The 22961-nt window shown below is 36.8% G+C and overlaps 2 protein-coding genes across 2 annotated transcripts; both read right to left on the bottom strand.

Annotated features, from left to right (window-relative positions):
* Positions 1-3193: 3193 nt before the first annotated feature.
* Positions 3194-5787, bottom strand: zgc:112148 (uncharacterized protein LOC550424 homolog). Its single transcript, XM_041777850.1, has 7 exons — positions 5706-5787; positions 5441-5508; positions 5191-5335; positions 4369-4458; positions 3711-3836; positions 3474-3602; positions 3194-3388 (listed from the first exon to the last, which is right to left on the bottom strand). The coding sequence occupies exons 1-7, from the start codon at positions 5715-5717 to the stop codon at positions 3362-3364; spliced, it is 597 nt and encodes a 198-aa protein (XP_041633784.1). The 5' UTR covers positions 5718-5787; the 3' UTR covers positions 3194-3361.
* Positions 5788-7461: 1674 nt separating this feature from the next.
* otop2 (otopetrin 2) lies at positions 7462-14561 on the bottom strand. Its single transcript, XM_041777847.1, has 6 exons — positions 14126-14561; positions 13910-14046; positions 13776-13834; positions 8649-8791; positions 7715-8562; positions 7462-7632 (listed from the first exon to the last, which is right to left on the bottom strand). The coding sequence occupies exons 1-6, from the start codon at positions 14559-14561 to the stop codon at positions 7462-7464; spliced, it is 1794 nt and encodes a 597-aa protein (XP_041633781.1).
* Positions 14562-22961: the final 8400 nt, after the last annotated feature.

Here is a 22961-nt window from a genome sequence, read left to right as displayed (position 1 = left end):
TTTGTTGTTGCAGTTCCATATTTTTGCCACCGGAGGGCAGTGAAGTCATGATTCCATAAGCAAGAACAAATGTAATGGTGTTAAATATTGACATTTAAGGCTTCATACCTCATACTTACTCAACATTTATTCAACATTTCAGAGAGAGATTTATTGATTTTAACTGGTGATTTAAATGATCTGAAATATCACGTTCAAAGCAAGAAACTAATACCTTTTAATAAGTTGGTGTCGATATTCATCTGCTTAAAATAATATAAGCAGATACATTTTCGCTTATATTTTAATCAATGCCATACATTGACACCGTTTCCCCCTTTATCCTCATATTTTGTCCCCAAACGCTTGTATGCGAGGCTTATTTTTATTTCAAATTATTTTGAAAGAACTTACCGGAAGTCACACCTCATTGCAAGATTCATTATTTACGTCAGCTTTACTAAAAAAATAAGTTCTCACTTTGTCCACAAGAGGGCGTTAAAAACTCTTGACATTTGAACGGGCATGTCTTTTATTGGGCGGTTTATTATATAATTTAAGCTTATATAATGAAATAAATTATGATTAATCTATTATTTGATGCCATTTTATTATTGTAACTTTTTTTTTACGTTTCTCTTTGTTTTGTTTGTGAAATACAGACGGTACTGGCATGCTAACATGGCTAGGTAAGGTTTCTTGTTAGCAGACAGTTGTTTCACTTCACAACACTAGAAAACGTTTCTAAAATAGCTTCTTATTAAACCTAGTTGCTTTCATCACTGGTTTTACCTGCAGATATTTTATTAATGGATTTTATAGTTTTATATTAGTTGTCATTGATCATATAAATGTGAACAAAAACAGCTACAAAGCTGAATTTAGCCAGACTGCGTTTGTTGTTGCAGTTCCATATTTTTGCCACCGGAGGGCAGTGCAGTCATGATTCCATAAGCAAGAACAAATGTAATGGTGTTAAATATTAACATTTAAGGCTTCATACCTCATACTTTACTGTTGTGCCACCTGACATTTGCAACTTATTTGAACAGATAAATACTTAGACACAAATTGTTCCTTTGTTCTAGTTAGAAAGTGGATATATGTCTTTTTAAAATAAATTGAAGAATTTAATGGTATAATAATAAATGGAGTTGATTTACCTTGGTTGCACCCCATGACAGGAAAAGTGTACCTGCTCACCTAAGACAAAATTGTCAACAATCAATTTTTTTAATATGTGATACTGCCCCCTTATTAGAAGAAATGTATTTTTTAAACTTAAAAGTTTCAAATGCCAAAATATGAAATGTAATACTTTATTCAATTAAACTTTTTAAATAAATTCAGACAGAGTATGTTTCATAGAACAAACTGATAAATGCCACAAATTGATTTTTTTTTCAAAAGGAAATAATGGATTCAGACACAAAAATATGCACCAAAGATGAACAAAACATTATAATACTGTTTAAAGTGTCCAAATAAAACAAGAAAGGGAGATTTTTTCTGTACTAAATTAACTTTATATTCTGCTTTATGTCATTAAAACAAACAGACGGTGAGGTTTCTGTTCTTCTTGTCTGCAGCTTTAAATGGTGAAGGTAGATGTTAAAGACATTTCATAGAGAGATTTATTGATTTTAACTGGCGATTTAAATGATCTGAAATATCACGTTCAAAGCAAGAAACTAATACCATTTAAAGTACTAATCCCAAAAAATCCTGCAAATGTAAAAACAGTGACTGGCTACAAATGTTATTTTTTATTCATTTATTTTACCTTTAATTAAATGAAAACTTTATTGACAAAAGGGAAAGGATGCAAGAAATTTGCACAGAAAAAAAATGTCTGAGTTAAGTGTAATTCAACCTTTCATCCTATGGAGGCCAGAAGGTGACATCAACATGTTATTTTTTTAAACGCATGCACCCTTCCTATTTTGTGCAGCTCTTTTTTAATTTTTTCAAAGGTTTATTTTTGGGCATTTATTTGATAGAGGAGGATAGTGGGTAGAGTTGGAAACAGGAATGAGAGCGGGGGAGAGACATGTAGTAAAGGGCCTGAGGCCAGATTTGAACCTGGGTTGTCCGCATACATGGGGCGCGCCTTAACCACTCGACCACCTGCACCCCTGTGCAGCCAGTTTACAGATAGCATGCACACTTCACAATTTTGCATGCATTTTGCAAAACAGGACAACCATTAGTACTTTCAGTCTTATTTCTATATTGTACACTCATTTAATAAATTGCACACACGATTTAGTGAAGGCTACTTGCATAAATATAACACTTGCAAATTATTCAGTCTCATACAAGTTACTTAAGCGTATAAGTTGTGCTGTCAATCCATTATGTAAATGAATATCAGACCTCAGAGGTGCATCAGATAATTTATTTACTTATTTTTTAATGGTTGTTTCAAATAAATGCATATGGGTGGCTTTTCTTCTCAATGAGTAACCAAACTGTTTGAAAAAATGTCTCTGAATAGCATCAGAGCAAGACAGCTGTCTTAAGATAGAAATCATTGCATATATGACAAAGATTTTAAAATATGTCATTTTTCATATCATAAAAACATCCAAATTGACTGGTTAGTTAACAATGACCAATCACAATTTTTCATTGTCATATTACATGTGTGAGAAGTTGCTTTAAATTTGAAAGCTGAAATTTCACCTTCCCACAAATGTAACAAATTCCTACTTTTACAACAGGCGATTGCTATAATGTTTGTGGAAAATTACATTAAGCTTGGTCTAAGTTCATACTTTCATTCATTAATAATTACTTAATCATCCAGCTGTCATATTTTGAAATCAGTTCTCCTCTCCTCCACATTCAGTCTGTTATTTCAGTGCGACCTCTGCAACCTTCCTCCACCCAAGCTACCTCCATAACATCTCATCTGTGCACAGGTCCAGCATCCCTTCGTTTCCACCTTGAAGTCATCTCATTCAATCACCTGACTGATGAATATTTGTGGGATTATTGCCTTAAAACCTGCAGACCTGTATCATTTGTGGGATGCTCTGACATTAGCAGGTGTTGCAATGGCTTCGAAACAAATTATTCCAAAAGAAGTGAAGTGAACCTTTAATAGTCCTGGTTTTAGACTGAATTCACAGCAGTACTCTTGATGAATCAATAACTGCCTAAACAACTGTAATTCACACACAAAAAAACACCTACACTCAGTTTAAATGGATTAATTTGAACTTTTAGTATTTATTAAAACATCTGGCAGAAATACAGAGGAAAACACATCCCAGATGTGTTAAATAAAAGAGGTAACTGAATTTGAAACACCACTATCACCTCAGAAAAGCCACTCATTCCCTAAGAAATCTATGACTTAAAATGTACTCCATCAACTTCAAGGTTCCTCTGCTTTAGTCATTGCCTTCAGTGAAAAAGAAGAGAGAAGTTAATGTATCTGTTATTGGGATAAAAACATATGGAATGGGACATGATTACAGTCCTTATACCTGTTTAAAAAGCTGAGCACTGAGATAGTTCCTCGCCATGTTCCCAAGGTTGGACTTTCCGCCCACCTTACATCTGACATATCCGTACAGGTTGGCCCACTGCAAAACCAAGCCCATGATCACTACAGCCTGTGGGGACAAAAAACCCAGACATAAACATGATCAAAAAATTAACAATTAAAAGTTCACTGAATAGCACATTTAACTTCAATTTAATGCAAAAACCACGTCACTGACCAGCCATTTGAGCCTGAAAGAGAAGATGGTACTGAACACAAAAATGACCCAGAAGATGGGGCAGATGATGAGTCCGAGCCAGAAGATCCGTGACTCCGCACTGGATGTTGTTTTCAGACTCTGTGTCTGTTTGGAAAAGCAAAGTAGGTTTAATTTCATCCTGTCTAAGAATAAAAAGTGTTATACTCATACTCATGCCCAATGTCCTCATTGTGTCATATGTAATGTCTGAGGGAGGACAATGCAGCTTCTCTACGTTACACTCCATGTAATTGTCCAATAAGGTCATACAGTTACATTATACTCCAAACATCCAAAGGAAATGTTACATTGGCACTGACAGAACTGCTGCAAGCTCCACTCTGTCTGTGAAACCGGAGATGCATCATGTTTTCTGGTATGAAGTTGCCTTGAAACTGCCTGCATTTACAAAGATCTCTATCTATTTCCCATGAGCTTCCTGCTCGCTGCCAAAGTCACGTTTATTTGTAAAGAGGAAACACGATGAGGCCAGTTAGCCTAGAAAAGATGTTTTTCTTAACCTGTACCCTTCACGTGAGACCTTCTTTGTTAAGCACACTGTTTTCCATTTTACTGCTGCTGAAAAGAACCCTTTGTAAATACCGGCAGCTAGATGTTTGGACGCACCCCTGCTTACCTTCCTGGACTCAAAAACCCAGTGGCTGTTTCCATTTTCATCAACTTGATTCCACCAGCGAAGGCCCACAAGCAATCTGCCAGACACATTCTAGAGAGGAACAAAGGAGACAGAAAAAGAAAAATTTGACAACACAATGTGTGGATAACTTTGGACTTGTCCACTGAGCTGTTTGGGATTTTTTTTTAAAGGGAGATGAGACATTACGTACTAGTGGTGGGTGTTTTTTATCACTGTGACTGCAGGAAGAAGCTGTGTGCAGTGTGCGTGCAGAAAAGAAGCTATAAAGCATGCCATTAATCACAATATTTTCCTAAATGCACGAATAACGGACCTTAATTAATCATGATTAATGCAATTAAACTTGACAGCCATGATTCAACAGTTACAGTAATTGCAAACATGATCACCGACTAAGTTACCGCCTACGCAGGCGCATGATTTTATATGTGGGGCATAAAATAAAGGCTACTTTTATTCTGCAAAAAAATGTCTACACAATTATAAGAATTTTGGATTAATGAACAAATACGAATACAAATATTTCTAGATCATACACCAGTAAAGCACCATCTTGTCAAGAGGTTACAGTAACAACAGACTTTGTAAAGACTGAATAATTTTAGGATTAACTTTATTTTAACACAGCATCCCAGCCAATTTTCTTTTTACATAACTCATTTTTTAATTACATAATAAAACGTGGGCTGTGTGAAAGGCAAATAAGAACTTCTAAGAGTTAGTCACTAAACTTTTAAAATGTAAAATGAATGGGACATGGGATCATGTATTTGCCCCATGCTTAAACCCTGACCTGCTCACCTTGACTGTCCAGAAGTCACATGACAGCAGGAGGATGATGGTGACCATACAGGCGATAAAACGACCACTGAGGAGATCACACAGTAAATACACCACGATGGCACTTGTACGGAAGAAGAGATGGAAGAATGAAACCACCGGATGTCTGAAACATAGATGATCATTTGAGTCTTCATAGTTCAGTCAAATCACTTGGCAAGAAAATTAAAAGTTCCTTTAAGCTAAAAGCACCAATCAGTCTCTTTTCTACCTTAGTTGTGACTTTGATGACACGATATTATCGTCTTCCTCCCCAAAAAGAGGGGCATCATGGGAGTCCTTGAAGCAGAAAAATGAGCAGGTAAACGCTGATAAGCACAAATGGAGCCAGTGATCTTTTTTATCTCGTAATTCAAACGTAAGAATCACGACTACTAAAGAAACGTATGCAAAACATTGACTCATACGAGAGAAACGGCAATGGAATAAAAAATAAATGTGAAAAGTAATCAAAAACCGAATTTGAGACCCCTCACCTGTCCGTGCATTTTGACACTCCAGGATGCATTTCCGGGTGACGTGGTTGTAAACAAAACCGTGTGCTGAGGACCCCAGAGAGGTGCGGCTTCAAATGTGCCTGACTCAGGTAAGCTAACTGTTTTCTTGCAAATAACAATAATTTATTTCGCATGTATTATCCTTTTATGAGCATGTAGGCATCTGAAAGTTGTTGGAAAAATCCCCCCAAAAGAATTACACTTCTAATGATAAGCTGCAATGACTGTACTTAACATTTTCATTACCAAATAAATACATGAATTGGTGATAAAATTTCTTTAAAGTTTAAGAACAAATACCCAAAACAGGGCCCTATATTCTTAAATTATTGTAACAAAAATGTAGCAGCGATAACCAAGCTTGAAAATTGCAGGTATGTTACCAGCCAAACAAGCTATTCCCTGAGGAAAATTATTTTAAAAATGTTTTGTCAAATTTTCAACCTATTTTCTTAATCATTATTTTGAAGTTGGCTATGCTACTGAGATAATGAGCTGGGCCTTCATCGATGGGTTTGTATTACTCCAACGATTACAGCCAAGGCTGACCATAAGGGGGGAAAGGGGAGAGCTTTCTGGGCCCAGTGGTTAAGGGGTGCGCCCCATGTACGCGGATGGCTAGGGTTCGAATCCGGCCCGAGGCCCTTTACCACATGTCTCTTCCCCGCTCTCATCCCTGCTTCTGACTCTATCCACTATCCTCCTCTATCAAATAAAGGCACAAAAATGCCCAAAATAAACCTTAAAAAAAATGGAGGTTGAATGAATGAATGAATGTAAAGCAGGTTAATTGTGGCAAAAATGTGCCAACAGAAGCAACAATAGGAGGAAAGTGTCAAAAATGGGTTAGAAGTGGAAAAAATGCTTAAAAGTAGCAAAAATGTGCTGAAAGTGTGGTGAAATGTATGCTTGAAGAAATATTTCATAAATAAAACACGCTTTAGATTGAATTGATCATGTTGAATGGTTTTCTGTTTGTTGGTGTCTTTGCTTTGTGCTGATTGTGCATGCAGGTGAGAATCTTTTGTCAAAGTTTTGCCTAAAATATTAACATTTTTGACAAAAATACTACTATTCCCTGTAAAGCTTCGAATAGTTTCTGATTACGTTTTTACTTTTACTTCAAATAAATGATTTTATAATTCATTTTAAACTTACAAAAATGTCTCTGTCCCCTTTATAGGTATGAGTCAGTTTTGCTTTGCTTTGTCACTTTCTGCACATTTTCTCTCCTTTATTTTAAATAAATCTCTGCCCTGCACACCTGAGCAACCTCAGGCTAATGCAGACTTGTTAACTGTCAAAAAGGTCAAAAAAACAATTCAGTACCAGTCATTGTGATTGATGGTTAAAGTTTAAGGAGCTAGAATGTTCCAACCTTACCTTATGTTTTATCAAAACAATGGTTTGAATAAATTGACACAATTAATCATTTTTCAGCAGTTTAATGCATTTCTTTGTTTAACTATGTGCAAATACAGAGTCTGAAGCATAAACTAGTCCTTCAAGGTTTGTCTCAGAATAAGTTAGATTTGAAATTAACATCTGAATGCATTTACATCGTCACATTTACAGGCTATTGTAGGAGAGGTGAGGAAATAGTCAGTCAGTTTCTACTTCACAAATTATAGTATATTACAGGCATCATCATAACATGCAGACAGTTTATACAAAATAGCTTTTAAATGTCAAAATAGTGGGCTGTACATATCATTTCTTGCTATTTTGTGCAATGCTACGAGGTGAGGAAAACCTCAAAGAGGCTGGCGACTGAATGCATGCGGTAAAAGATGCCAAAAGGAAGTCCAACATTAACAACTGCAGCCCACATGTTGAACTGGTAGAATTCTGTTTCAGTGTCGTGGTCAAATTGGGGTCGAGCTCCGAATGCAGGCATGATCCATAGCTGAGAAAAAAGAAGACACAAGGTTGAGTATGGAGACTCTCTGGACAGTGGATTTGAGATTGTGAGGGAGAATGACACTTACTATTATGTTCCCCAGCAGCAGAAACACACAGACCTCCTTCAGGATTCGCCTCTTCCACAACAGCTTTGGTCGGTGCTCGACTGCATGGTTGTGCAGGCTGTGTGGTGCAGGTACTGGACTTGATTTTTTGTCTATATCTAATCCTTCAAGGCCCAGCTCTTTGCTTGACTGCAGCACGTATGGATTTTCGACTACAGTGGCCACTGGCTGCACTTCATGGAAAGGCTCGCGGTGTAGACCCTCAATAATGAAAAAGTTCTGCAGGGCGAGCTGGATCACCATCAGGATAGCCCAGGCGAGGTTTAGCCGGTTTAGATGGCCTTTGGCTCCAGTTGCGACCATGGCTACGATGGAGAAGTAGCTGATGATGAACTGGCCCAGCGACGCTCCAACCAGCAGCCCCACGTCCAGGCTGCGTGTTGGGTTTTTGTCTGACACGTGCTCCCTGTGGTCCACTTTAAAGACGGCGAGGCCGATCATGCTAGTGACAGACATGGTGGTCACTATAACTATATTCATGACAAAGTGCATCATCACTGCCAAGTCTTTCTCCTTCTCATCACTGTGGTCTTTCTGTATTTGCATCTCGTATGCAATGAAGGTGGCTAGACCGGCCACTACTAAGAGGACGCCCGTCACAGGACCAAAGATGACGCCCCTCAGAGTGAATTTAATCTTGTGGTGGGTGTGTTCGTCTACGACTCTGCCTACATTTTTCCACAACACGTAGGCCATGGCGGACGCAAAGAGGCAGTACTCGATGTTGAAGGGGTACAAGTAGTAGTACGCTTCCTTGAAGAAGCTGCAGGAGCTGTGGCTGCATTTGCACTTATCGTCTCCATAACCAGCTGTAACATACGACGTAGAAAAAGACATTAGTGTTATACTTTCTTATCCTAGCATCAACTCTGCTTTCTTTCTATGCATTACTTACCTCTAGTGATGTACATTTTTCGTCCGGAGAGTTTGGTTTTGTTAGTCGGATATTCTGGTAATTCAGTTTGGTGAAGAGACTCCTCAGTGACGGCTGTCATCCATAAAACTAGATTTGTAGAGAGGGTGAGCATCAACCCACAGCTGAATGAAGGGAAAGAAGCAAGAGAAATAATTGTCAGTGACAAAAACAGTGAAAAAATGTACATTTACTTAATACAGTTCTTAAAGTTTTTAATGATCTTCTGCACTGTTGCTTTTAGAGTCGTCCACTGTCTTCGATAGGTTGACCGCCAGACTCTCTAACCCCATCTTGAGGCATGTGCTGAGACAAGAGGTACTGTCCTAAAGTGGTTCAATCCAATCCAATCCAATCATGCAGGGAGGACTTTTTCAGTACATTTTAGCGAGTACTCCTCTGCTATGGCCCCATGAGGCTGTGGGGTCCCTCAAGGCTCAATCCTAGACCCCACTACGTTACTGCTTCCTTTGAGAACAATTTTTTTTAAACACAAAATTTTTTTCCATTCCTCCGAGCCTTTAATGTACGTAACATCCGGATGGTGACACTAACTGGTCTGCTTGTTCTCACTAGTTGTGGGTTTTCCATCAGAGGCATTACAACCTAGTGCCTATGCATTTTGAGCCATAAAATAACTGCGTTGACACCGCACATTTTAGGATTACTCAAACAAATAATCATTTGCAACGAGCCTCCACTCTGGATACGCCTCTACGATTGTCGGGGGAGGAAATCTGGACTAAAATCTGGCTTGAAATCCAGAGCAATGTCTGTGCTCTGCTAGTGTTTCCTGCAAAGAGCACAGTCATACTGAATGACTCACTGACTTCATTGTTTGTCTCTGACACAAAGCCAGTAAGTGAGTTTTGCTTGCACCTCTTACATGAAAAAGTATCATCCATTTCCCTTTCTTATCCTAAATGCTACTGGCATCTTTAAAAGAAATTTCTATCAAGGCATGCAGATGGCCTATTAGGTAGGCTGTGCCTCATGTATGCAGGCGGCCAAGTCCAACCTGTGGCTCCTTTCTCGCCCCAACTCTTTCATCTCTGTTCCAACTGTATCCACCGTCCTCTTCTATGAATTAGTGCATATAAGCCCAAAATATATCTTTAAAAAATATATTTCTGTCCTCTATTATACAGAGCTTTTATTCACTCACTGACTTTTTCTTCACTTAAAAGTTTCAATCCAGCCAACATTTGGGCAGTGGTGCCATTTTAAAAGAAATTGTATTGGAAAAACCCAACAATGACCCAACCCTGCATCTGCCCCATTTCCGATGAATTAGACCATTTGTTGTATAAGGACAATACAAAGTAGAGCTGAATGACAGATCATTTCTCAGTTCTGATTAGTAGCTCAGCTGTATAAGTAGTACAATAGATAGATAGCAGGATGTGCAATGTCATGCAACTTGGAGGACGTCATTCTGACACTTCTGTGTTGATAGTAAACCTGAAGCGCGAGTTTTCTTGTTTCCCTGAATAATCAACAACTGTGTGTGGATTGTCCCTGCATATATGTTCAGGCAACAGGAGATGCTAACGCTGTCACCAGAGTGACAGACAAGGCAGGTATGAATTTTAGTGAGGCCAGTCATGAGTTTATGTATTCCTGCTATCAGCGGCATCTTGTCCAGTACTTTTTAACACTGTGGCCACAAATACAATTGATTAATGGTAAACGTCGCACTGATGTGGTGTTTGAGAAACTGTCCCTTTAAGTAGTTTTATTTCAAGGCAAGGCAGTGGCCATGACTGATGCGTTTCAACTCATGTTTTTTTTTTTTTTGTTTTACGTTGTGAACAAAGAGCGGAAGAACACCTTAAATACAGGAAATGTACTAAGCAGTGCAGGTGAAACCTTCACAATAAAACCTCCTGGAAAAGAGAAATCCGCTCAGTAGTATACCCTGTCGAATATCTGTACTTCTATGTAAATATGAATACTCACAAACGTATACATACATTAAAATACATATTTATAGCTCTATACCCACAATTATACATATCTAAAGGACCCTAGGCCCAGCTCCCCCACTCTTCTGCTTTTTGTTCACAACACTTAAGAAGACTGCGAGTGTGAAGTGGGTAAGGACACATATTTAACTGCAGTTGTTCCTCCCACTGCTTTCTAAGAAAAATTAAGCCTCCCAGGGCTGACTTGGAAAAAGTTTGCATTAATTGTTACTGTTTTCATTGTGAAAATCCCAACACAACAGGGCTAAAGGCACAAAAAAAGATTTAAGTGTATACTGTCAATTTTTTTTACAACGTCATATTAGGACCACTCTTAAAATAATAATAATGATAAAAAGGATCTGTTCATTTTCAAGAAAAAAAAGTCAAATTCTCAAGTTTAAAAAGTTGTTAATTTATGAGGAAAAAGGAGAAATTCTACATGAACCAAAACTTAAATTTTTGAGATTATAAAGTTGAAAATCCAACCACTGTTTTCAGTTTGGTTTCTTGTACATTTTAGACTTTGCAATGTTGTAAATTTATGATTTTAAAAACTTAAAATTTCAGTTTCAAATGTCAAAATGTTAGTATTTATAAATTTGGAAATTCCATTTTGTTCTTGTACATTGACAACCTTTTTTAACTCTGAAATTCTGAGGGTTTTTTTCTTGTGAATATCCGATTTTATAATGAACGTTTCTTTTTTTTCTCCCCAAAAATGTGACTTTTCTGCTCAAAAAGTACCAGATCCCCTTGATATTTCATCTGTAAAGTGTGGCCCTAATACGCCTTTGTAACATTATGTTTCTAACCATGATTTATTTCCATATTTAAAAATATATGTACATCTAATATTGACAAGGTCAGAACAGACAGGTTACCTCCCTGGAAATCTTTGGCGCCCCCTAAGGGTGCCTGGACCCCAGGCTGGGAACAGGTGTTCTAATGGCTTTTATTACAAACATGCACTCAGTGCATGGCACCGTCATCATGACCGTAACTGTGTCTGTTTTTAGAATACCCAGGGTTACGGTATTACTGCCCATTCCTGATCAGTAGTTAGAGTTAGACTGACTAGACTAAATTTAACTGTCAACATCACTAGAAATGGTTGATGAAATTTTGTAACACATTAACAAACATCAAGTTAATCTGTAATGTTAAAGAAAAAGATATTGTTCCAAGAAGAGAGAAAAAAAAAACTTTTCTCTTTCCTCTTCCCTGTGTTTGTCTGAGTCAGCCTCGCTGTCAGAGGACTGGGTTGTTTGATAAAGTAGAAAGGCGTTGGATTTAACTCCAAAAGTGAATAAAAACCCAAATAATAGCTATTTAATTGCAAATGTAGTCTATGTACACATAAGACACTGCATTTTTCTGTTTAAGTTTTCTTTTTTATATGGGGATTAGTGAAAAAAATATTGTAATATCAGTTTATCCAATAATGTTCAGCCCTAAGAAAATAAAAGTTGGTTTTGTAGCCCTCTTTAGCAGGGGTTCTCAAACTTTCCAGTCCAGGACCCCACTGTACCTGGAGGTGGTTGAAGCATACTAGAATACAGCCGAGCACCAGTGTTAATTTTGACAGCCATTATTAAGTTTAGTCTCAGTCTTAATCTTTAAAGTAAATGCCTTTTAGTTTTAGTCACATTTTAATCATTTCTACCCTTTATAGTTTTAGTCGATGAAAATTCAAAAAAAATTTTAGTCCAGTTATAGTCCATAAAAAGTCCTCACATTTTAGTCTTAACTTTTAGTCTAAGCATGAACTCTTTTACCTAAATCTGGTACCAAATTAAGGGACAGTGTTCTATGCACCCTGCCAAACCTGGGGTCCCTGCTTTCTACAGTTGAGAGGCAGAATAGCTACAGATGCATAGTATTGAGACAGATTTACCCACAGTGGAGAAATATCATGGATTTTAAATTTCTGAAGAAAACAAAATTACATTTTAGTCTCGTTTTAGTCATCTACATAAAAACTAAACTTACTTTTTGTCAGTTTTAATCTTAAAAAGATCTATTTTGGCTCGTTGTAATCTTTCTCATGTAAAAAAGACTGTTGACGAATATTTTTAGTCACAGCCTTAGTTGACAAAATAGACACTGCCATGCACATTTAAGATTAGTTTTGTGCAGACTTAAATTTTAAGGATTCTCACCAAATTACCATGTTTATATCATACATTTAACTTCTTTTATGCATAATTCTTATAGAAATGGATACAATATTTTATTTGAAATTATTTAAGAATATTCTCTTTTTTTTTTGGAAGGCCACTCTTAAAAAAATGATAATGACAAGGAGGATCTGTTCATTTTTGAGAAAAAAAAATCAAACTTCTTTCAAATAAGTCAAAAATCAAACAAGTTTTAAAGGTTGTTAATTTCTGAGGAAAAACTAGAAATTCTACTTGAACCACAACTTAAAATTTTGTGATTATGAAGTCGAAAACTCAACCACTGTTTTCAGTTTGGTTTCTTGTACATTTTAGACTTAAAATTTAAGTTTCAAATGTCAAAATGTTAGTATTTATAAATTCGGAAATTCCATTTTGTTCTTGTACATTGACAACCTTTTTTTAACTCTGAAATTCTGAGGGTTTTTGTCTTGTAAATATCCGACTTTATAATGAACATCCTTTTTTTCTCCCCAAAAATGTGACTTTTCTGCTCAAAAAGTAACATACCCTTGATTTTTCATCTTTAAGACTGGCCCTAATACTTTTTTTTAACTTTTACTTACTTTTACTTTTCTGTGACTGGTGACCCCATCTCAGTGTCTCATGAACCCCAAAGGGGTCCCAACCCCCATTTTGAGAACCACTGCTCTATGGTAACATGAATAACCAAAGGTTTTTGACTTTCAAAACAAAACTTTCACAAGCATTTATCTCTAATTCAGACAAGCCAAACAGTAAATAATTTTTGTGTAGAATAATTCTGATTGTAGAATAATAAATTAACACATTTTCAAGGACTACACTGAAAAAAAATCTTATTTTGGCAATGAAACAATGTGAGTAGTGTGCCAGCAGCTTAGGTATAAAAAATATCCCCTACTGTCCAGGTTAATCTCAAGTTTCAAAATAAATCCCCTCGGGGTGAGCATGATCACAAAGACAAAAATCCAATAATTACCCACCGTGTAATGTTCCTTTGTAACTGCACACAGTCCTTGGCGCGGGTCCAAAAGAAGTAGGTCTGCAAAGAGGTCATATTTATTTACACTTGCACTTTTACAGAAATAAGTGAATCTCTTTGTGTAAGAATTTTTACCTGCACAAGAATGAAGACTAGTTGCACAACAGGGAAGGCAACTTTCACCGCAGAATCACAGTGGAGGTAGCCAACGTAGCTGGCTATCTTGAAAATGTCCATGATGATACTGAGGATTCCGAACAGCACAAGTCCAGCTGCAAGAGAATCATAGAGTTACTAAAGAAATATGCTGTAAAGTTGCAAAGAGTTTATAAAGCAAGAATATGAGCTTACCCCTGAGCCATACAGGTCCGGCGTGTCCATCCTTGTAAACTACAGCATCTTCTGTCCTTGCAGTGTAGATGACATAGTAAACCATCCAGATGGTGGTGAGAAGGAGGAGGATGATGAGGAAAATCTGCAGGTCTGGCATGCTGATATTGACATTGTTGTAGGCACTGCCGCTGACCAGAGCACAGCCCAGGATCAGGATGTTCACACAGATGATCCCGGACAGCATCCATCCCCAGTTTCGACCCCGCTCCTTCACAACTTCATCAGAGGAGCCGTTCAGATCTGGTTTGCACGTGTTCTCTGCTGGCCCCGGTGCATTAACGTCGTTGGAGAGGTGCACCTCCTCCGTGTCCCTGTCTTTGGCCGTCATCCTACAGGGTTCACAGGGATTCCCATCAGTCAGACAGTTGCACGGATAGCCAGTGTTCAGGCACATCTTTCCCCTACCTCAGACCTATTCACAAATGAGCTCTTAGTTGCATCTGGTGAGACATTACAGGTTTAACAGCTACACCCACTTATTGGCTCACTGAGAAGCCAGATCCCGCCCTAGTGAAACACTTCCATGGGCACAAAATTAGCATAATTGTCACCTTGTTGGAGCTACAGAAGATCAGTTTCAAATCAACAATTGTGCTTTAATATCCTGCTTTTCTTGCTCTCGTATGGCATGCTAACAGAGTGAAAATACACAAACATGTTTACACAGATCATCTGTGCTGTTTTCTTCTACACTAACCCAGATAAAATCAGGAATAATACAAGGATGGGTGAAAAATAGCCAATAAGCATGCAAAACTAAGCTCCTGCTGAGTGAAATTGAGCTCTTATGACAATTTGACAAAGCAGTGACCTTTTAGAAATAAAAGAAAAGGTTTCAGGATACCTGTAAGCCTACCTGAAGTGTAGCGTGATCCTGAGAAGCGGTCTGAGCCGTCACGGCTTTTATATGCCATCAAAAGCGCACTGGTTTACTGTACAAAGAGTCATAAATGTCAATAAATCTGTTATGAACTACACCATATTATTACCAAACACAGAGTGTTTTGCACAAAATATTCATGTAAAGTTCAAAAGATGTTTCCTGGAAAAACTTTTTTACACAACTTCCAAAATAGGAGAAACCGGTTCCTTTTTTGACCCACAGCAGTTTTTTGATATTATATTATACATTTTTAATCCCCTTTATTTGCAGAAAATAACTTTTACAGCATGCATGGAAAGTCTGCACATTGCATGATTCATTTGAGACATTTCACCCTTTAATTTTCATTCCTGTTGTGATTTTTCTTTCAACTTGATCTCTCTTTTCTGCAGCAGCTGACCACATGCAGCCTCACAATCTTAACTACATCTAAATTCTCTGAAGGCATTGCATGCTTACTCATTATTGTCCAGTTCACTGCTGGAAGGGAATACTTTCAGATCTTTAATGCTATTCACGGCTCAATAAAGGGATCTGTATCTCTATCTCGTCTCCACAGAATGCCTGGGGTGCATTGCATGAATGGCCTGACCACTATGTGTGCACGCCTATTGTCATGGAGGTTTCAATTGGGTAGTATGTCTGAGAACTTAACTCTCTGAGTCGCTGCTGTAGCAGTATTCAAGTTGGATTAGTAATGGTGCTAATTTATGAGCTTCTCATCAAGGTGTGGCTGAGAGCAGAGGTGCTTTTTTTATTGCAACACTCTATCTTTGTGTCATGCGTGTTACAGAGCCATCCTGCTAGTAAGGGGAAGTTAGAAGTGAGAACAATGCTGTATTGAAAAGAACATGGAAAAACAATGACAGCTGAGTGACTCTTTTTCTTCCCTGTGTTTGCCAGGCACAATGAGACATCTGAGGAATAAATACTTTTACCTTCTCCGAAGTCTGCAAGTCACTTCCTGTACGTACCAGTTTTAAAAACACAGAAGCTTAATAGCTTCAAACTCTCCCATTGCATTTTAAGCTCTTCTTAATACCTCATAATCTACTCATTTTTATTTATCTAACTTTTCCTCATGTTCTGTTTACATTGCTGTTTCTGTGTTCTCTGGGTCCTCATCATTTATTTCTTGGGTTCCTACGATATATTGGTTAGATATGTTGGTTTGGGTATGTTTTTAAGGTGTTTTTTACTAAAAAAAATGTATTTTTTGTCAACTTTGGTTAGGTTATGTGTTTGGGTTCTTATGCTTTGCAATGTCAAAGCACTGTGTAAACCCCTGTTTTTTAAAGTGCTTTACAAATACAGTTATTATCACTACTTTTAGCTTAGATGCAGTCATCAAACTGTTCATTCACTAGTGATGCACAAGCCTTAAAGGAGGATTTAAAGTTTGAAATCTTGACAGGCTGGTTTAGTAAAATGCAATCTTTTCTTAATAACCAACAGGAATGGAAATAGTGCAAGACCACTGTACTCATGTAAAAATACAGTTTGGTGAAAATTTACTTAAGTAAAAAAGTACTGCTCTAAAAATCTGCTTAAGTGAAAGCAAAAATAATTTCATTTAAACTTTAACTGAGAAGCTACTAGGGCTGGGCAATTAATCAAAACTTGGATTAAATCACAGCAGAGATGGGAGTAGCTTATTACCAGGGGTGGTGACGACTAGTGGCCCCACGATACGATATTATCAAGATACTTGGGTCACGATTCAATATTGTTGGGACTTTTAAAATTTTGCGATACAGTTAGTATTGCAAAAGTACATATGGCAGTCTATACCATTTTTCAACTGTTTAGCTGATTTAACATTAATCTTGCCCTCATGTTTGTCGTATTTCCAAAGTATATTATTTTTATGCAGCCCTCCCTGCAAACCTCATGTGTCATGTCCATCTCATTCGTGCCCTACTTCCATTCCTTATGTCCTTCCCCAAGTGCTGCCATGTTTGTTGTACTAACTTTCTCCTGCTTTATGACTGTCACCTCTGCCAACCTCACTGGACAAACAATTGTCAAAATGGTTGATTATATTTTTCCATTATCATAGACTTCTGTTCATATTAGCAATTAATTTGAAAAAATCAATACTTGGCAGATGTGAATCAATAATATTGCCATGCAAAATATTGCAACTACTATGCTGTATCGATGTTTTCGCCCACCCCTACTAATTATATTTACTTAAATTACTGTAATTGAGGATTTTTGTATTTTTCTTTTTTTGTTGTTGTTGTTTTTTTGAGTACATTTTGAAATCAGTACTTCGACTTTAAGGTGTAGGGTGTAAAATTAGGGAATAATAGCAACAACTCAGAGTCGGATTCTAGTTTGTGATGCTAAATTCTGATGGTAACAGTTGTAACCAGTGGTGTTTTTAATAATAAGTTTCTGTTACTTTGTACCTTTTGTGGTACTGTAGAAACATGAGGATGCAAATATCCAACATGGCAGACTCCATGGAGGGAGCCGCCCTATGTATAAATAAAAGGCCTTTTCTTAGTTAATAAAAATCTATATGTTTAGGTGATAAAATACCCAATTAGATTTGTATTTTTATTGATATGATGTTTATTTTTTCCCAGTTTTGTTTCAATAAATGCTACTAGGCTACATATTACACATTGTACCTTTAAACAAGTCTTAACTGGAGCAGCTGTACTTTTACTTGAGTACTATACTCTTGCACTTTTTCCACCTCTGTAGACTACACAGTAGCACACAGAGAGAGAATGACCCCACATCACATCCCAAAACATCCCCTGTGTTTCACTTTATTATGAGGATGTGACTTTATCTGAGCAGTGTGGTGGGAGATCCATATTCTTATGTTGTTATTGTCAATAAGGGAAGAATGATGATCAATTTAGCGCAAATAATCTCATTATGTTTTTTAAATATTGCAATTGCAATCTGACGTGCAATAATATTTTGAATGTATTTTTCAACAAACCCAAGCATAAATCATTCTACATTATAACCAAGACAATATTAGATAGATTAAATGTAAACTGTTCTTTCCTCTCAGCCAGGCCTTTATATTAGGATGAAATTAGATGATGCATGAATCAGTATGAATGACTTTTATTTATTTACTTAAATCATAGTAAGACTGATTTGTTAAACTTATAGCCTTGTAGGCAGTCATGACAGCATAACAAAGCTCTGCAAAACAAGTGCGGTATGAACATTATATGAAAGTCAAGGAACAAATAGGGTTTAACTATTCTGATAAATATCTAATGTGGATTATTTGGACTCATATTGCAAATTGAAAATGAATTGTGGTATCGGAGGAAATGATCATTTTTATGCCATTCTCATTTTCAGAAAGAAAAATGCATGTAAAATTAAGGAAAGCAGGATAATTGGAAACTATTCTAAAAAAATTGTCGCTTAAATGTTTGCGTGAGGTCTAAAGCATTGGTTCTCAACTGGTGGGTCGAGACCCCAAAGAGTGAGGGTGTCAAAACTATGGCCCGGGGGCCAAATGTGGCCCGTGGTCCATTTTTGACTGGCCCTCAGCAAATCCTAAACATTGAATGAAATATGGCCTGCATTTGAACATGAAGCTTGAGTGTATCGTACTTCTTGGTTTCAGCAAAAGGCAGCGCTACCATGCTATTTCTGTAAACAAACTTTTTGACAAGAAGACTTTATTGGTTTGAGTTTTTGTGACTAAATGAAGACAACACTGTAAATGGAAAACATATTGGTAACTAACATAATAACAATATTTTGATTCATAATGCCATGATGGATTAGGAAGGTTTATACCAGTACTGATGATGTTTTAGGGGCAGAACCAGTAGTAGCCAGGGCTGACCAAGGTCCCCTGAAATCTGACTGGCCTCCTTAGAATCCTTAAGATGACTGGCTATTTGCCTTGTCAGCCATTAACTAACCATACCCAATAACTAAGCATATCTTAACCATCATAAGACTAGTTTTACTAACTTTACAATCCTCAGGATGAGGCGTATGAAAGTGGCTCCACCATCCTTAGATATTTTCATATGCGGCCCCCAGTGGAAAAAGTTTGGACACCCCTGCCAGAGAGGGTCACAAAACCACAAAAATTTTCGGTAAGTCACGGATATAAGCCTGGAAAAAATATAAGGAAAAAAAATCTTTGATGTGCTTTTATTTTGAAGGATATTTCTCAGTCCCTTTGTTTTATTACAAGTGCTAATATTTTTCTAAGGAATTGTTGCTTATTAAATTTAAAGAAGTACAATACTGTCTTCAAAATAAGCTTAAATTAAAGTATAATTCCTGATTTCAACAGTACAAAAACACAAAAAAGCTTCTGCGTCAGTACTGTGAGTAAATGTTATGAGTTACTTCTCACCACAGCTGAAACCACATGCTTTTGTTGGATCCATACCAGGCAGTAAATCCACGTATCAGGGGCCTCCTGCAGCGCCTGCAGCCATGATAACTGAAGTATATACTCAATTAATCCAGCGTTATATAACCAACAGCCCTGCTGTAAATCCTACCTGCATCAACGTTACTCTGAGTTTTTATTAACATTTACAGAAGTGTTGATTGACAGCTGACTGCACTAGCCAAACAAGCCTATACAGTACAACGTTTCCAAAAACATTGGGACACTTGAGTAAAATGTCAATTAAAACAGAGTGTGATGATTTGCCAAACATTAAAGATCCATATTTAAATGTAAAGGGCATAAAGACAACATATTGAAACTGGAATAAAATAAAAAAAAGTCAGGCCCATTCTGAGCCAGCAAAACTTTAAAAAAAAGCTGGGACAGGGTCAGGTTGGCCACTATAAAGAATCACCTCTTCTTTTAAAGGGAGCCTGCGCACTGAGACACATTAAGCTTATTGGAGTAGCATTAACATCTTTTAGGTTGCACAAGGAAACACACATGATATCTAGATTTTAGAGAAAATTTAAAACGACATTTTGTGCTATACATTCTTGGTAGTGGTATCATCTGGCTGCATTGTTCTTTTCTCACATGATGTTCTCACCTCAATCTGCATAACAGTGACTTCTATGACATTGTCCTCTTCACTGAAACTGCACTAGGCTTTAAAAATCAAAGGTTTTAAGTGTGACACTCTGTAGGAAGGATGCGTTGTTCTTTTTCATTTGTAGTATCACTCTTAGAACTGTCTTCATTTTAACAGTGCAGTTTTAGAAAAGGGGGCAATAAAAAGTTATAGTAATGAAGATGAAGGTGAGTACAATATGAAAAAACGTGGGAAGAAGAATGCAGTCATATGACATTTCTACCCAGAGTGCATTGCACAAAAATGGCTGCCTACATGTGAATCCATCTTCTAAATTTACACAAAAATGCAGACATCTAGTGTGGTTCTTCATAGAGCATACTCATTTTATTTAATGAAGTCAACATGTCTTAACATGCAGGGTTCCTTTAACAGACTGACTTTAGAGAGGAAAAGCCTCTCTTAAATGTTAATTTATCGCTAATCTTATCAATAACATGTTGCTACTCATCCTTTTGATGTGTGATATGTAGTGCTGTATGATAACAATGAGTGATTGCAATTAAACTGGACAATATTGCTGTTTGCAATAGCAAATTAAATATAATGCATTAATGGTATCATGGCTTTACTTGCTTGGTTATCAAGGAAAATGCAGAGAAAAATGATAGTTTGCACTTCTAAAAAAATGCAAAAGTGGCACTATTGTAAACTTAAAGACCTTTCTGCAGGCATTTGTGTTACCCTTTCAAGTACTTTTAAATACATAAATAATTGCAGGCTTTTATGTGATTATCTAATTGCACAGCCTGACATTGAAATTGAAAATGCAGTTACACTGATTGTACAGCACTGGTAAGATGTTCACTCAGGTGTTTCTTTTCCAGTCTTTAAGCTGGTGTTCCAACTTTTTTTGAAGCAACTTGGTAGCATAAAATGAAAAATAGGCATGCATTTTTACCAAATACAATGAAATGCCACTTTTCAGCATTTGATATTTGCTTTATCAATTAAACAAGGTGTTTCAATATTTTGAAAATCATCATCAGTTTTGTGTGCATTTATACAACGCCCCAACTTTTAGAACTCTTAAAAATAAACATGAGAGCCTAACAGAAAATAGTTTGGTAACAGGCTTCACAGCTCTTAAGAGTTTAGGAGTTTGTCTTCATGTTGCTATTTAGTTGAGCTAACATGCTCATAGCTCAGAATTTCTTGTTGTCAGAAATTTTTCCTGTATAAGTACATATTTCAGTTAACTAAAGTAGCTGAGCCAACTATTTCTCTCAGAAAATGCTGGCTCAATTTGATTCTTTATGTTACACTTTATAAAACTCAATACAATGTGTTGTGTCATTCAGTTATCAGAAAAGCACCCAATAATTCATTATTGGCTTATTCAACATTAATGAAGTTGGATTTTTTTTTTTTTTTTTTTTTTTTTACAGTGAATGAGGGTGTAAACGTGATTGGTTGTGTTTCAATCTGTTACAAGATAAAGCCATTCAAAGTGATGATGAGAGCACTTCACACTTGGATTGTCAATCAAACATCCTTAGTGACTGAAACTTTTCAGCAGTAAGAAGATCAAGGACTTGTTCATTATACTGGAGGAGGGACCTGGGACTTTGAGTATCCATGAGTGGATTTACTGTCACACAAAGGCAGGCTTTTGCCTACAGGTATGCAACAGACATGAGGTTTACATCAAAATAATTTCATTAAGGTGACTATTTATAATGTAAATAAGGTGACTAAAGTAGCATCAGAGTAGAGATTGATAGTCCAGAAAGTTCCCTGGTAAGGACTCCTGGACCCTTTGGTTGGAGATTCATATTCTTTTGTTGCTGTTGACATAAAATAAAGATAATATTTCATTGACAGACCCTCAGATATCTGAAGAAGCTGCTAAATACTCAATAAATGAGTTCTCCTTAACTCTCAGTATCAGGTATTCTCTATTTAACCACTGTGATTACAGATATCATAATGAAAGAGAAAAATAAAAAGCGTTCATAATTTATTGTACTGTAAACTCAAGTGCAAATTGAATTTGTCAATTAGAGAGACTCAAACAAATTTGTGCCACTTTTTAATTCAGGCAACATAATAATGCAGATTACTTTTCTATAATTTATTTGCATATCTGTTTTGTTTTACAAATCGCAGGCGTTGGGCCAAAACCTCATCTCCAAAATCACCACTGTTCAGGAAATCAAAAGAAAAGCTGTTTTTTAAAATAATTTAGCACTGAATTATCACAGTCAGCATCAAGAAAATTACAATCATGAAAAATGGAGATACAGGGTTTTATACCGACACCAGCAAAATGCATTTCATGGTGCATTTTAGAGAAGTTTTACAGAAACAAGTATTGCCAATTATAGCCTCTAATTTATTGCAAAGAACTAATCATACAGATGTTAAAAGACATGATTCTGCTTACCATGTTTCATGGCAGATGCTCTTAATGGCATGATATCGGTATCAGCAGATATGAACATTTCTGCCAATAAAAAAAATCTGCCTATATTAGCTGTGAATATTGTCCATACAAATAAACAAGTCTGTGGAGTTTTAGGCTGGACCAACAGTCAGGTCAGCCAAAGTCTTTTTCTTTAGTTATCATTATCTCTTACGCATTAGAGCCTGTTTTAAGGACTTAAATTTGTTCATTTATTCACTGTCAATCTTTAAATCGTTTGTTTTAGGGACTGATTTTTAGGTCTGAACTATTTCTAAATATCATTATCAGTTAAAATCAGTTTGAATCAGCATAGTGGATATCAGCCAAAATCAATAATTGTACATCCCTCATGTTTCCATCATGTATTAGTAGTATTTCAAATGGGCTTGGAGACTGCGTTAAAGGATGTGGAGGGCCACATGTGGCCACCAGCTGCTCACCCTGGCAAAT

The sequence above is a fragment of the Cheilinus undulatus genome, linkage group 21 (assembly GCF_018320785.1).
Source record: "Cheilinus undulatus linkage group 21, ASM1832078v1, whole genome shotgun sequence".
Classification (NCBI taxonomy): Eukaryota; Metazoa; Chordata; class Actinopteri; order Labriformes; family Labridae; genus Cheilinus; species Cheilinus undulatus.
Note: the sequence above shows the minus strand (reverse complement) of the source record. Positions and strands in the feature narration are given on the sequence as shown.